The 16,847-nt window shown below is 42.5% G+C and overlaps 1 protein-coding gene across 1 annotated transcript in view; it reads left to right on the top strand.

Moving 5' to 3' along the window:
• Positions 1-4,786: 4,786 nt before the first annotated feature.
• The window catches only part of LOC146986732 (potassium voltage-gated channel subfamily B member 1-like), a 46,363-nt gene continuing 34,302 nt past the window's right edge, over positions 4,787-16,847 (top strand). The window contains exon 1 of the mRNA XM_085775513.1: positions 4,787-5,344. Within this exon, the coding sequence (XP_085631639.1) occupies positions 4,787-5,344 (558 nt within the window). The remainder of the gene's footprint in view (positions 5,345-16,847) is intronic.

Below are 16,847 nucleotides of genomic sequence, written 5' to 3'. Positions count from 1 at the left end.
CTTGTTTTTAGACACTTTTTACTTCTTTCAAGCAGATTTTCACTTGAAATAAGTAGAAAAATCTGATAGTGGAGCAAGTTTTTCTTTTTTAGTTTGAAACAAGTGAAAATGATCTAAAAACAAGTTAAAGCAGAAGTCAGCGATCCGGTGGTTGTGTCTAACTTCTTGTCAGCAGATGGAGTTAGCAGCCCCCGCCCTCGTCATGGATCTATTGGTCCTCGTCCCTACGTCACCACATTCAGGCGCATCCCTTGGCTGCACACACAGAGAGGACTGCCCCTTTATGCCGTTCTCTCTCCTCATTGGATAAAGGTTGTAGGATACAAGGAAAGTTTTCTCCTGGGCTCAGAGCAGAGCAGAGTGACTGACAGACCAAACACTCTATAGAAGTGATTGCTGTCGGAAGATACAACTATTTAAGGCTTAGATTAACACAAACATTCACCTTACTTCTGCTTTAAAATAAGACTCATCACATTAAAAGCAGCTTGTTTTTTAGACACTTTTTTTTTTTTTACTTCTTTCAAGCAGATTTTCACTTTGTTTGAAACAAGTGAAAATGATCTAAACACAAGTTAATTTTTATAGTTTTTTAGTCTTGTTGTAAGTAGAAAGAGTTTAGTTTTGACTAGAAATGAGACATTTTGACAAGAAATAAGACAAATATTCTTGGTTAGATGTAGAGTTTTTGCAGTGTATTGATCCGTACTACTCTCAGTCCGGACTGTGCAGCAGCGGCTCCGGCTCCTTGAGGGTTAAACTCTCCGCTGGAGCCGCGTCACACACACACACACACACACACACACACACACACACACACACACACACACACACACACACACACACACACACACACACACACACACACACACACACACACAGAGAGAGAGAGAGAGAGAGAGACTCAGACTCACTCAGACTGAGGCTGAGCAGCGGACAGCACCGACAGACCGCTTCTCTCCCGGAGCAGCAGGACTTGTTGAACCAGAACCAGGACCAGGACTAAACCGAACCGGACTAAACCGGACTGAACCGGACTGGTGGTTTTTGTGTTTGTTTTTTGCCGACATGTCGCTTTGCAGCTGATGAAGATGATTAAGATAGAGATGCAGATGAAGATGAAGCCTCCATCATCAGACCTGGACCGAGATCACAACAACTTCTCTCTGCTGAAACGCTGCTGAAGTGAAGCGGGACTGAGTGCACGTAGGTATCATGTGTGTGTGTCTGTGTGAGTGTGTGTTTGTGTGTTAGGCTATATGTAAGTATGTGTCGTATCGTGTCTTTATTGTGGGTACTTTACTTTACTTTATTAGTTTATTTGTGTGGGACAGTCACAGTTCACATCAATGTAGCTACATATAAAAACATGTCAATGAGCCTGGTTACAGCAGCGGTGCTCATTTCCATCCAGAGTCCCAGAACATAAAACCAGTAGCTACAGTGACAGGAGAAGTTACAGTTATATAAGCGACATGACAATGCAGACAACAAGATAAAAAAACAAAAAACCAGGTGAGATAATCAGGCCGTAGAGGAAACTAAACAGTCTGAGAGATAAAGTGTAAAGGTGCAGAAGTCTGGACCTTCAGTCTGTCTGTGGAACTACTGTAGTTCTGCGCTGCTGCAGGAGCTCCTGTCGGTATTTAAAACACAAACACACACACACATTTATATTAATGATGCAGCAACACACTGTAGTTGTTGTGTAGCTAGTTGTGTAGTTGTCGCGGTTCAGTTCAGTTTGATTCACTTTATAAACGCGATGAATCCAGTTCATGTTCATGTTCATGTTCCTGCGCTGCGGGATCTTAATCAAAGTTGATAATCGGTGTTTAGTATTAGAGCAGATTAATGTCGACTCACACACACACACACACACACACACACACACACACACACACACACACACACACACACACACACACACACATAGCCTAACACACACGGACACACACACACACACACACACACACACACACACACACACACGGACACACACAGAAAGAGACACACACACGGTCAGTCTTGGTCTTGGCACCGGGTTCGAGCGCGCCGGTTCAGCACCAGGTCGTTGGACAGCGACTTCAGTCATTCAGCACCGGACAGCGGGTTAGTGTGCGTGTGTGTGTGTGTGTGTGTGTGTGTGTGTGTGTGTGTGTGTGTCACCGTGTCAGCAGGAACAGTGTGTGTGTTAAAGCTGATTAGACTCCGTGATGATGATGATGAGTGGATAAACCAGCTGACATTGGTTCTGGAGGACAGGACACCGCTTTGTTGAGTGTCTGTGTGTGTGTGTGTGTGTTGTTGTGTGTCGGTGCTCCTCGATTATTATTATAGGCTACACTGCAAAAACTCAAAATCTTTCCAAGAATATTTGTCTTATTTCTTGTCAAAATGTCTCATTTCTAGTCAAAACTAATCTCTTTCCACTTAAAATAAGACTCATCACCTAAAAATTAACTTGTTTTTAGATCATTTTCACTTGTTTCAAACTAATTTTCACTTGAAATAAGTAGAAAAATCTGCCAGTGAAAGTAAGTTTTTTGTGTTTGTAATAAGAAAGAAAAACTTGCTCCACTATCAGATTTTTCTACTTATTTCAAGTGAAAATCTGCTTGAAAGAAGTAAAAAGTGTCTAAAAACAAGCTGCTTTTTATGTATAATATACTTATTTAGGTATAATTAGATTTGTTTTGACTAGAAATGACATTTTGTCTAGAAATAAGACAAATATTCTCTTTAAGATTTTGAGTTTTTGCAGTGTAACCTTTATTTTACCAGGTTTGTCCCATTGAGATCCAAGACGTCTTTTCCAAGAGAGACCTGGACAAGAATGGCAGCACATAAAGTTTCAACACATCATAGACAAAAAAAGAAACAAACAAATAGAATAGAAATAACAATTGATTTTTTTTCAAAATTAGTTAAAATAATTTACAAGATTATAGTCAAACATTTGCACTCCTGAAGCCTGGATGTAATGGAGTTTATCATGGACTTGAACACATTCAGAGAAACCAACCAGACTTTGGAGTTTGAGCTCTGACTGCAAAATGTTCCACACTGCAAAAACTCAACATCTTTCCAAGAATATTTGTCTTTTTTCTTGTCAAAATGTCTCATTTCTTTGAAATAAGTAGAAAAATCTGCCAGTGAAAGCAAGTTTGCTCCACTATCAGATTTTTCTACTTATTTCAAGTGAAAATCTGCTTGAAAGAAGTAAAAAGTGTCTAAAAACAAGCTGCTTTTTAATGTGATGAGTCTTATTTTACGTATAACGAGATTGTTTTTGACTAAAAATGAGACAAATATTCTTGGTAAGATTTACACTGCAAAAACTCAAAATCTTACCAAGAATATAAATCTGATAGTGGAGAAAGTTTTTCTTTCTTATTACAAGCACAAAAAACTTACTTTCACTGGCAGATTTTTCTACTTATTTCAAGTGAAAATTTGTTTGAAACAAGTGAAAATGATCTAGAAATAAGTTAATTTTTAGGTGATGAGTCTTATTTTAAGTGGAAAGAGATTAGTTTTGACTAGAAATGAGACATAAGACAAATATTCTTGGAAAGATTTTGAGTTTTTGCAGTGTGGAACATTTTGCAGTCAGAGCTCAAATTCCAAAGTCTGGTAGATGGTCTGGTAGGGAGCATATATGTTCCCCGGGTCCTATGTTCCCCGCTGTTGCTGGTCGATGGTCTGTCTCTACTTATCTGGACTGTCTCTGTCTATCTGGCCTGTCTAGCCTCTACCTGGTCTTTTTACTAAACTTAAAGCAGAAGTAAGTGGTCCGGTCGTTTTGGCTAATGCTGCGTTCCAGGCAGGCTTTTGAAATCGTAAATTACAGCTTCAAGTCACAACTTACGATTTTGTAGCGTTTCAGGCAACCCACTCGTGTTTCTCCGACCTGTTTTACCTGTGAAAGTCACTATAACGGCCACTCGTAACTTCTGACCCGTGAACTCGTACCAGATTGAACTGGTACCACTTCACGGTCGGAAAAATACGAGTTTCCTTGAACGCACCATAACAGTCCTCGTCCCTACGTCACCACATTCAGGCGCATCCCTTGGCTGCACACACAGAGAGGACTGCCCCTTTATGCCGTTCTCTCTCCTCATTGGATAAAGGTTGTAGGATACAAGGAAAGTTTTCTCCTGGGCTCAGAGCAGAGTGACTGACAGACCCGTGTTTCAGACCAAACACTCTATAGAAGTGATTGCTGTCGGAAGATACAACTATTTAAGACTTAGATTAACACAAATATATCACTTACTTCTGCTTTAACCAACTCCTTTCCTCATTGCCTAAACTCAACCAATGGGACAATTCTACTTCTCACTCAAAGTCACAACTCAACTTCTCATTCAAAAATAGGCAAAAATATCCCAAGTCACTCACAACTCCACTTCCAGGTATGGCACCAAAAATTGCATGTTCCCCGGGTCCTTTTGGAGAAAAGTAGGGAACATAGGACCCTTTTTCTAAAATAAGGTCCTATGTCCCCCAGTCCCATACAAAGTGGGGAATATAGGACCCGGGGAACATAGGGATGATCCCGTCTGGGGAGCGTAGATGTAGAGTTTTTGCAGTGCAGAGAATCTAAAGTCTTTCTTCTCCATCTCTTCCTCTCCGTAGGAACCAACAGTAAGATGAGCAGCGAGCAGCAGCGAGCTTCCAGAGACTTCCTCCTCTGACTCTGTGACCCTGTGACCTGAAGCAGCAGCTAAGCAGCAGCTGACCCTAACCCCCCCCACCACCACCACCACCACCATACACCATGATCCGCACGGCGCCCCGGCCCAGCCCCGCGCTGCCCCCCCCGGACACCCTGGACATCATCCGCACCAAGACGCAGACGCGCCGCGTGCGCCTCAACGTGGGCGGCCTGCTGCACGAGATCCTGTGGCGCACGCTGGACCGGCTGCCGCGCACGCGCCTCGGCAAGCTGCGCGACTGCAACACGCACGAGTCCATCATGGAGATCTGCGACGACTACAGCCTGGAGCACAACGAGTTCTTCTTCGACCGCCACCCCGGAGCCTTCCCCTCCATCCTCAACTTCTACCGCACCGGGAAGCTGCACATGATGGAGGAGATGTGCGCGCTGTCCTTCAGCCAGGAGCTCGACTTCTGGGGCATCGACGAGATCTACCTGGAGTCGTGCTGCCAGGCGCGCTACCACCAGAAGAAGGAGCAGATGAACGAGGAGCTGCGGAGAGAAGCAGAGAACATGAGGGACCGCGACGGAGAGGAGTTCACCGCAGACTGCTGCGCCGAGAAGAGGAGGAAGCTGTGGGACCTGCTGGAGAAGCCCAGCTCCTCCTTCGCTGCTAAGGTGGAGTTCATTACTACACAACACTATACACAACACAACACACACACCTGCACTGCAAAAACTCAAACTCTTACCAAGAATATTTGTCTCATTTCTAGTCCAAACAATCTCATTCTACTTAAAAGCAGCTTGTTTTTAGACACTTTTTACTTCTTTTAAGCTGATTTTCACTTGAAATAAGTAGAAAAATCTGGTAACACTTTACTGTAATAGGTGTTCATCAGATTGACATAACAGCTGTCATAAACATCAATGAATACTTCTGACAGATGTGGTTAAGTGTCATTCGGTAAGTTATGTCACTTTTGATGCAAAGTTGACATTGTTTGAGATGTTTTTGTTCTGACAACTTGACATCATTTTTAAAGTTTGTCCATTAGGTCTGTTATGACAGTTTAAATTGTCTTTATGTCAAGTTGTCAGAACAAAAACATCTCAAACAATGTCAACTTTGCATCAAAAGTGACATAACTTACTGAATGACACTTAACCACAGCTGTCAGAAGTATTCATTGATGTTTATGACAGTGTTATGTCAATCTTATGAACATGTATTCAAGTAAAGTGTTACCAAAAATCTGATAGTGGAGCAAGTTTTTCTTTCTTATTACAAGCACAAAAAACTTGCTTTCACTGGCAGATTTTTCTACTTATTTCAAGTGAAAATTAGTTTGAAACAAGTGAAAATGATCTAAAAACAAGTTCATTTTTAGGTGATGGGTCTTATTTTAAGTGGAAAGAGATTAGTTTGACTAGAAATGAGACATTTTGACAAGAAAAAAGACAAACATTCTTGTAAAGATTTGGGGGTTTTGCAGTGTGAGCCCTGACTGGGCAGCTGGTTCTGGTTCTGGTTCTGGAGGCTCTGAACCTCGGTGTCAGTAGAGTCAAGATACTTTATTGTCCTTGTACACGTGTATACAACGACATTTAAGGAGCACAGTCAGGTACAGACTCATAAAAAACAAGAGAATAGAAATAGAATAAATACTAAAACACTGTACATCACTCACACAACATTCAATCACTGATTCACACACATTCACTCACAACAGCACCGATGGGCCTACACCCCGGCCAACACAGACACACTAGCCTACAGGACAGACAGTCAAGACTGCCTGTCTCAGTGTGTGCCCATTTCAGTATTGCACATTCAAATATTGCACTTAAGATATTGCATTTTTGTGTTTACTGTGATGCATTGTTCAGTGTGATTATGGTCTGTGAGGTAGAAACTGTTGTGAAGTCGTGTGCTGTGTGTTTTGATGGGCAGAGTGGGTCATTAACCCTTTGACTTCAGTTGAACCTCTTGATCCTCTTGTTGCTTTCTGCTTCATCTCTGGTGTTGGAGTCGTTCTGACCCCAGTCTGAAACCAGCTGTTAAACACTAAAAACTATTATTTTATTTATCGACCCGTTAGTTTCTCATCTCTTGGTGACGTTGTCAGGTTGCTTAAGGTTGGTTTAACACCTATGATTCAGTTTTAACTCTCATTATCGTTCTTATGGTTATAACTGACGGCTTCATGGTCTCCTTCACTGGCCGCAGTCTGTGTGTGTCTCAGTCTGTGTGTGTCAGTGTGTGTGTGTGTGTGTGTGTCTCAGTGTGTGTGTGTGTGTGTGTGTGTGTGTCAGTGTGTGTATTCAGTCAGTGAATCTGTGTTTTTCCTGCAGCTGATGATGATAATGAAAGAAGCGATGAGGCTGTTAAAGAGTTTCACATGTCAGGACTGAGAGGAGGCTTCCTGCACAATGGAGTTATATTTAGACCCAACAACACCTTTAACACACACACACACACACACACACACACACACACCCTCTTCATCTCCAGTGCAGTATTCAATCACCAGCTCATTACAGACTGCTTCTCTGTGGGTCGATGGCTGCAGTCGTGTTAACAGCTCCTCTAAAGAGACTTAACACAACACAACAAGAGACCGGATCAATATTCAATCACAATGTGAAGTAACAGAGTTGTTGTAGAGGGAAATTCATGTAAAACCACTGATGCACGTTGCCTTCAGGGACAGTTTTTCATCAACAGTCTCTGTATTTCCCTCTAAAACAACTCTGTGTGGTAACGTTGTGTTATTATCTCATAGCGTGGTGAATGTGCAGCTCACAACTTGTCCACCAGAGCGTTGTGGAGTTGTTGGATTGTGTATTTGATGAGTTTGATGATGAGGGAAACCAAGAAATCCCATAATGAGCCTCCATAGCGTAGCTCTGAGCAGCTCACGGCTCTGCTCCGCCGTTCTAAAAACAGCTTGCACCGACAATTAAAGGTAACGAACCTACTGCTATGACTATAGGGATTATGGCAATGGGCCAGTTTGACAAAATGTTGAACTATCCCTTTAAACAGTCAGATCCTGTAACGTCTGGGCAGAAGTTTAAAACCTCATCAATATTTTTCTTTGAAATAATTATGAATAATAATAATTATTATATTAATTAACTATGAACAGTGTGTGTGGACATATTAGAAACACAGAATTCACTGTTTCATTCTATATTTTCATTTTTAATTCTCAGGTTTCCTTTTTTTTAAAGTGTGATACATACTGTAGGCTATTTAGTTTCTAATTCTAAAATATTCCATAGATTGACTCTTTTAATTGATTAATACATCTTAGTTTTACGTTTGTTCGTGCCTTTGTTTTTAGCCTGCCTTAGAAGCAGATTATTATTTACTTTATACAGAATCTGAGCAGTTTTAAAGTCGACAAGATCATTGAATTTTAAGTCTGCAACTTTCACAGCATGTTAAAAGTGCACATATGTTTTACTGAGCGGTAGAGTGGATCCGTTGTGGATGTGAATATTTACTGGACTCTCTGTGAGTTATTAAATAAAGGTCAAGGCCGAAGGCTGAAAGCTTCTTTATGTAACGATATTTACATTGCAAATGGAGAAAGAAAGAGTTCATCAGGATGAAGCAGCAGCTTCTTCCTTCTGCTCTGTTGTTGTCATATTATTTCGTGCGTTTTTACAACAACAACACACAAACATGTGAACAAACACGTTTCCAGTTCATGAGCTGCTTCACATTCACTTCATCATCGTCGTGTCCTTTCACCTGAACCGTGATGATTCTCCATCACACACACACACACACACACACACACACACGCACACAGTAGAGTTAAAATGAGGGCGCTTCATTGGCCGTGTGTTTGACAGTGCCGGTGCTTTACGTCTGCACTGCAAAAACTCAAACTCTTACCAAGAATATTTGTCTTATTTCTAGTCAAAACAAATCTCATTCTACTTAAAATAAGACTCATTACATAAAAAGCAGCTTGTTTTTAGACACTTTTTACTTCTTTCAAGCAGATTTTCACTTGAAATAAGTACAAAAATCTGATAGTGGAGCAAGTTTTTCTTTCTTAGTGAAAATCTGCTTGAAAGAAGTAAAAAAGTATATAAAAAATAAGCTGCTTTTAATGCAATGAGTCTTATTTGAAGTAGAATGAGATTGTTTTGACTAGAAATAAGACAAATATTCTTGGAACAAGTTTTTCTTTCTTATTACAAGCACAAAAAACTTGCTTTCACTGGCAGATTTTTCTACTTATTTCAAGTGAAAATTAGTTTGAAACAAGTGAAAATGATCAAAAACAAGTTCATTTTTAGGTGATGAGTCTTATTTAAAGTGGAAAGAGATAAGTTTGGACTAGAAATGAGACATTTTGACAAGAAAGACAAATTTTTTTGACAAATATTCTTGGAAAGAGTTTGAGTTTTTGCAGTGTGTGTTGTAGCCAGAGAAGTGAAAGTGTCAGCAGCAGCAGCGGCAGCAGCAGCAGCAGCAGCAGCAGCAGCAGCAGCAGCAGTTTAACCTCTGGTTCTGAAGAGCTGCATCTGTCAAACCTCACAAACACACTCTGCCTCATTTATGTTTCAGTGCTGATGAAACTTTAATTGCACATTAACAACGCTTGGCTTAATGCCGGAGAGAGAAGAAGGTGAGATCCAGAATATCTCTCCACCTGAGGAGGAGGAAGAGGACACTGCAAAAACTCAACATCTGTCCAAGAATATTTGTCTTATTTCTTGTCAAAATGTCTCATATCTAGTCAAAACTAATCTCTTTCCACTTAAAATAAGACTCATCACCTAAAAATTAACTTGTTTTTAGATCATTTTCACCTGTTTCAAACTAATTTTCACTTGAAATAAGTAGAAAAATCTGCCAGTGAAAGCAAGTTTTTTGTGTTTGTAATAAGAAAGAAAAACTTGCTCCACTATCATCTCAAGGAAGTTAGGACTAGCCTCGCCTGGCCAGATGCTACATGAACTGATGAAGCCTCTTGGATGAGAGGTGAAACGTCTTCTAGACAAATAACCAAGTCCAGTTGCTTTCGATTTAACTTCCTTGAGATAACTACGACCTGGACAAATGAGAATATTCACAGGCTTATTGATCCACTATCAGACATTTCTACTTATTTCAAGTGAAAATCTGCTTGAAAGAAGTAAAAAGTGTCTTTAAAACAAGCTACTTTTTAATTTCTTATTGACATTATTGAGTCTTATTTTAAGTAGAATGAGATTTGTTTTGACTAGAAATAAGACAAATATTCTTGGTAAGAGTTTGAGTTTTTGCGAGGAAGAGGAGGAAGAGGAGGAAGAGGAGGATCAGTGGGCTGTGGATGAACTCGGCCTGTCTGGACCTGCTCTCTCCTCCCTGAGGGATCACGGTCCTGTAATAAACCTCTGTCCCGGGGGGGTGAGGGGGGGTGAGGGGTGGAGGAGGAAACGGAGCTCTGCTGCTGCTGCTGCTGCTGCAACCTCAGAAACTCCCTTCATATGAAATCCTGGTTTCCACCGTAACGTTGATCCAGACGGCTCAGGTTGATCAACTGTCTCATAATAACATATAATTATGTAACATTACGACACATGAAGCAAATACTGTGGATAGATGATGATGTCATGAAGATCTGGGGGTTTTATCTGAGTTTTAATTCCAGTGAAACATACACACACACACACACACACACACACAAGACACGACATCCATGACATCACGTCCTGTTTCACAGCATCTAGAACCCTGAACTCCGACTGAACCACAGACCAGAGCCCCCACTGCACTGTGTGTGTGTGTGTGTGTGTGTGTGTGTGTGTGTGCGCACAGAGAAAAATAGAAGTACGGAAATGTACTCAAAAGGGTACAAACCCTTGTCGCTCCAGGCGTACCTTTTTAGAGACAATTTTGTACTATTCTGGAACATTTATGTGCCTTTTTTACCCCCAAAAGGTACACATAGGTACTCTAGAGTACAATAACTGGCCCTATAGGCTACAGTAGGACAGAACTGTACCTTTAAGTACAGAAATGTCCCCCTTCTGTACCCCTATTTTTCTGTGTGTGTGTGTGTGTGTGTCGTCTGTCTCGTCTCTTCTCTTCTCCACCTTGTTATTCTGAACAGTGTTCCTCTCATTACCGTGGCAACACTGATTAAAGACACACACTCTTCTATAAATACGCTTTCTTTTATTCGTCTTCGTTCTAGAAAATGATTTTCCTGCTGACACAGACACAGAGACACAGACACAGACACAGACACAGACACAGACACAGACACAGACACAGACACAGGCAGACATACAGACAGTTAAACAGAGAGATGTTTGTTTTGTTTCCTCTCAGCTTTATTTCACTTCTCCGTCTCTTCCTCCGTGTTTCACCGTTGTTCCGTTGTTCAGCTGCAAGCGGCCGCTGTCCAACCTCACTGAGCTGAGACATTAACATTATGGATTAAAAACGAGGCTTTGATGCTCTGATCAGAGTGAATGGAGGTTCACCTCAGGAGGTTTGTGGTTGTGGATCGATGGAGGGTGAAGTGTGGAGTGTTGTTGTGTGGACGTGAGGATGAAGGTGTTGGTGTGTGTTGGTGTGTGTGTGTTGAGGTCAGAGAGAGAGCGGCTTCGTCCACATGGTTTCTCAGAGACTTGACAGACTGGTGGTGTAAAGAGCTTCACTGTTTCCTGCTTCAGTAAGTTCACACTCTTCATCCTCACGTGTGTCACTGAAGAGTTGGACTCAGAAAAGACCAACGAGTCTATAAACCACTCCTCTTCACTGAGTTTCTGCTCTGAACTCTGGTAGTGGAGCTGCTGCTGCTGCTGCTGCTGGATGTGTGAGGAGAGAGACTCACTGTGCTGCTGCTCCACTTCAGTCTGTTCACTACGACACTCTCTGTTTACTTTATTCACTGTTCACTCTGTTGGGTCTCTGTTCAGATGAAGCTGTGGTGCAGCAGCAGCAGCAGCAGCAGCAGCAGCTCAGATAAACACAGTTCAGACTGGACTTAGTGAACATAGTGAAGCAGTGTAACTCTCTCTGTGGAGCAGAGGATTGAGTGGATATTTAAGCAATATATAGATATATAGCTTTTATAAAACGGTTACCAATAATGACAATATGAAAGAGGGATACGCAATCAATTTCATGTAGTTTTATTCAACCAGAAATACATATTATCCAATAAAAACCTGTCCCAGCTGTCCAGACGTTAGCTCCAAGTAGCTCTGCATCTGGTCTTTTCCTCTGTCACTGCTCAGTCCCCTCTACCATTGTTAAAGGGATAGTATCTTTTTTTTTTAAAGTGTGGTTGTATGATCTCCAAATAGCCCCTAAGTACTTTAATTGCAGTAGCAGACTCTCTGCACTCCTCCCGTTAGCAACGCCAGCCCATAATAGCCCTGCCCAGAGATTTACAACATACAGTGTTGTGAACAGACCCAAAGAAACGGCCTATTTTCACGGCCTAAAAGAGGTTTTACCTGAAGAAAAATACACAGTTCCATTGTTCACTATAATATAATTTTTTCCAGCCCTTCAAAGTGCAGGAAAAACACAGTTTTTATTTGGACCGAACCAACTGCTGATCGGCGGGCGCTAACCCTGGGCGGAGGGATACGTGAGTTGGTTAGGTCCAAATAAAAACTGTGTTTTTCCTGCACTTTGAAGGGCTGGAAAAAATTATATTATAGTGAACAATGGAACTGTGTATTATTTTTTCAGGTAAAACCTCTTTTAGGCCACGAAAATAGGCCGAATATTCGCATATCCAGGCGTTCCAGTTACTACAGTGTTTGGTTGATATCAGAACTCCAGTGGATCCTTCTAGGAACGTCAGACCGGATGAGTCCATAGAGGCTCTGTTCCCTTCTCCACACACTCTCCAACTCTCCAATTCTCCAACTCTCCAACTGTCCGTGCCGAGCGTTTAGATGTTTAGATGTTTAGATGTTTAGATGTTTAGATGTTGTGTAGTGTGTGACAGCAGCTGAAGGTTGATACTGATCCTGGATCAGCTGGTTGCAGCAGAGTTCAGTCGTCTCCTTCTGCTGCTTCAGTCCTCTGAGCCGTCTGTCCACCGTCTGGCTGTTTCCATGGCGAGGTGATCCTGACTGTACGCCACATTACCTTATCACACCAGCCAGCTGGGCCAACACGCCACATTACACACATGCACACACAGACACACACAGACACAGACAGATTCAGTGTGTGGTATCTCTGTGTGACAGACCTACAAAACCAAACCAGCTGTATTTTTAGAACAAAAGAAGAAGCCGTATCTGATTGTTCCTCTGATTCCTCACACATCTGTGCCGCTGCTGCAGGACAGACCGACCTTTAGAAAGGTCAGAGGTCACGGTGACGGAGACATGGCTGTCTTTACACTGCACGGTTCAAGTGGCCCAATCCCGATTTTTTCCTCTCAAGTGGCTCAGATCGGATCTGTAACATGAACATGTAAACGGGACAAATGCACATTGAATCAGATATTGTCAGATCAGATTCAGGCCCCGTTATATGTGGAAATAAATCAGATAGAGATCAGATATCTGCCAGTACGTCTGCAGGCTGAACCTCTGTAGCCTGTGATCGACACGTGGGACTGAGCTGGGCTACCGTGGTCAGCTGTGGCCAGCTGTAATCACTGTCACAGGAGTTACACTGTTAAATTTTTGTGGTGTTCGCACGTCTTTTTTTCCCCCTCACTAGTTGTTGTTTTCATATAGGCTACTGTAGGCCTACAGTAACATTCATCTCTATGCGGATCGATACGAGGGCAAGCGAGGGAGTGTGAAAAAAGAGAAAAGAGAGCGCGCGAGATAAACACCAGATTTCAGGTTTTCCTACCGGCAAAAACTGAACCAAGCCGATAAGAAACCAAGAGAGGAAAAACAAACAATGTAGCCTACACAGATGTGTCCTGTCCCGTCCTCACTACATGAGCGACGGAGGATCGAATGGTGGCACAACGTCACCGTCGCTGTCAGCTGCTCATCTCACAGCAGCTCCGCTCCTCCCAGCCACTTCACTAACGTTATTTTGTAACGTTCACTTCGTAAGTGACGTGTTGGATATAAACTCTGAACACCAGACTCACCTTCGTTTAGAAATATTATGGAATCATAATCTCCCGTATTAAAAAAAGAAATCACTAGTTTATTTCCAGCGGGTTGTTTCATGCAGCACAGCAGGTGTAAATGCAGATTATCAGATATTATGGGTCACTTCTGTTAGAACATGTAAATAGACATTCAAAAAAATAAGAGATAGGCAACAAATGGGAATTGGGCATCAAGGCCTGTAGTGTAAAGACAGCTGTAGTCACGGAGACACGGCTACTCTGGTCCACAGCTTCACTCATTATTCAGACGGAGCTGAAGAGAGACCAGAGGACTTCACACAGGATGGAGACACACAAGTTACTTCCATCCATCCATCTGCCCATCCATCAATCCGTCCATCAATCCGTCCATCAATTTGTCCATCCATCTATCCATCCATCCACTCTGATCCACTAACGTCCACTCTGCTCTTTGCTCTCTAACCATCATCTTAAGTGGTTGAGGGGGAAGTTGACTTGTGTTTAGAGTGATCTGTGTGCGTGGCAGCTGTTATTGTTCCGGTGCTCTAATTTGTGTTGCAGCAGGATGATTTCCTCTGAAGAATGAAGCAGCACAAACTCATCTCCAGGGACCGAGCGGTTTATTCTATGGAAAAGGAAATGCAACCGTATCTAGTCAGTGTAATTAGCTGCCGGTGTAATGGTGGAGTGATGAGCAGAGTGTCTGTTGTCTCCTCTGGTCACATGATCCACGGGGTTGGATAAGGTTCACACACTCAGATCAGCTGTCTCCTCCTCTCAGGACCATTAGCTGCTGTTGTGTTGTTGTGTTGTGTTGTGTGTCTGTCTGCGCCGCTGCCAAGAGGCGTTTTGTTCAAAGAAAGTGTTGTGATGTGGAGCTGAAGAGATGAAGATGTTTTTACAACCAAACAGACAAAGTGTTTGTGCAACTTCACAGAGAGACGACAGCAACAACACCGTCTGTCTCTTCTCAAGTTATTTGCAGGCAGGTGTTTAATGCTGCTGCTGTTAAAGGGATAGTTCACCCAAAATTGAAATTTCGTGGCTTCTCTGAGTTACAGGGGGTCTCGGCGTAGCAGTGCATGTCCATATGACGGTTGCAAATGGATACCAACTGTCTTCGTAACAAAAAGACACACCAAAAAACATCCACATACCTCCATGCTGCTCGTATGTAATGTCCCTCTTGTATTGAAGCCCCGACATGAGAAATTGTCCCGAAAAAAATTAAATAAGTCTATATTTAGCTTGTATTCTATAGCTTGTATTCTGTGTATTTTATTACTTTTATGTTATGTGTAGGGACTACAGATGGAAATTAGCTGGGAGCTAAATCTGGTGCAACCATCTTTTCATTTTTTTCCTCTAAATGATTAACGTAATTGTACATTGTCCCTTATTAAACTAATAAACTAAACTAAACATATTTCAAGCTTGTTTTGTAGCTGAAGCTTCTCGAAGCTCCTCTTCCTGGTTCGTCCAAATTTGACGAAACGGGAAGAGGAGCTTTGAGAAGATTCTGCTACAAAACAAGCTTGAAATATAGACTTATTAAATTGTTTTCGGGACAATTTCTCATGTCGGGGCTTCAATACAAGAGGGACATTACATATGAGCAGCATGGAGGTATTTGGATGTTTTTTGGTGTGTCTTTTTGTTATGAAGACAGTTGGTATCCATTTGCAACCGTCATATGGACATGCACTGCTACGCCGAGACCCCCTGTAACTCAGAGAAGCCACGGAGGACTCTGAAACTTCTCCCAGCCCTTAGTCCACATGAGGGGGAGGAGATAATGAGGGAAATTTGAACTTTGGGTGAACTATCCCTTTAATGCTGCTGCTGCCAGACTGACAAACAGTAATTACTAGAATGTGATAGAGAACTCAACACCTGAACGCTCCAGAGACAAACAGCCACCGCCAGGCTCCATTAACAGTGGCTGAGCTCCAGCTTCAGTCTGACTCTGCTCGGTGTCGGTGTAGCAGCTGGATTAAACAACGCTTCAGGTTACAGCCGCTCTGCAGAGCTATCAGCTGACCCACAGTCAACACACACACACACACACCACTTTATTTACCTTCTACATGAGCCCCATGCTCAGGAACAGAGAGAAGCTGAGGCTGGACTAGGCAGGAAGAGGAAAACCCTCATCGTTCTGCAGACTCGACTTCATTCTGATCAGAAATACCAACTTCACTGTTTGGACAGGAAGTAAAGTGATCTGATTAAAATGTGTGTTCATGCATCAAACAGTAAATCAGAATAAATCCACTGTGACATGTCGACTCAGACAAGTGCTGTTGGTCAGATTACTGGAGACACACAAGACAAGTTACTCAGTTTCATCCATCCATCCATCCATCCATCCATCTATCAATCCATCCATCCATCCATCCATCCATCCATCCATCCATCTATCAATCCATCCATCCATCAATCCATCCATCCATCCATCCATCCATCCATCCATCCATCCATCCATCCATCCATCCATCCATCTATCAATCCATCCATCCAATCCATCCATCCATCCATCCATCCATCCATCCATCCATCCATCCATCCATCTATCAATCCATCCATCCATCAATCCATCCATCCATCCATCCATCCATCCATCCATCCATCCATCCATCCATCTATCAATCCATCCATCCATCTATTGGATGGAAGTGTTGTTGGTCAGATAACTGTGCGTTCACACCAAAAGCTTCCAGAGCATCAAAACGCTGGAAGTCAATTCATTTTCAATGAGAGCCGGCGACACTGAGCACAAACCATCTGGATGGGAAAGAAACTTCTTCCTGCATGAGCCCGTTAGGATTAAAGCAGAAGTCAGTGATCCGGTGGTTTTGTCTAACTTCCTGTCAGCAGATGGAGTTATCAGTCCCCGCCCTCGTCATGGATCTATTGGTCCTCGTCTCTACGTCACCACATTCAGGCGCATCCCTTGGCTGCACACACAGAGAGGACTGCCCCTTTATGCCGTTCTCTCTCCTCATTGGATAAAGGTTGTAGGATACAAGGAAAGTTTTCTCCTGGGCTCAGAGCAGAGCAGAGTGACTAACAGACCCGTGTTTCAGACCAAACACTCT

The sequence above is a fragment of the Trachurus japonicus genome, chromosome 5 (assembly GCF_045865225.1).
Source record: "Trachurus japonicus isolate A0001 chromosome 5, Traja_1.0".
NCBI classification, from domain to species: domain Eukaryota; kingdom Metazoa; phylum Chordata; class Actinopteri; order Carangiformes; family Carangidae; genus Trachurus; species Trachurus japonicus.
The sequence above is the reverse complement of the archived record's forward strand: the minus strand, read 5'-3'. Positions and strand labels throughout refer to the sequence as shown.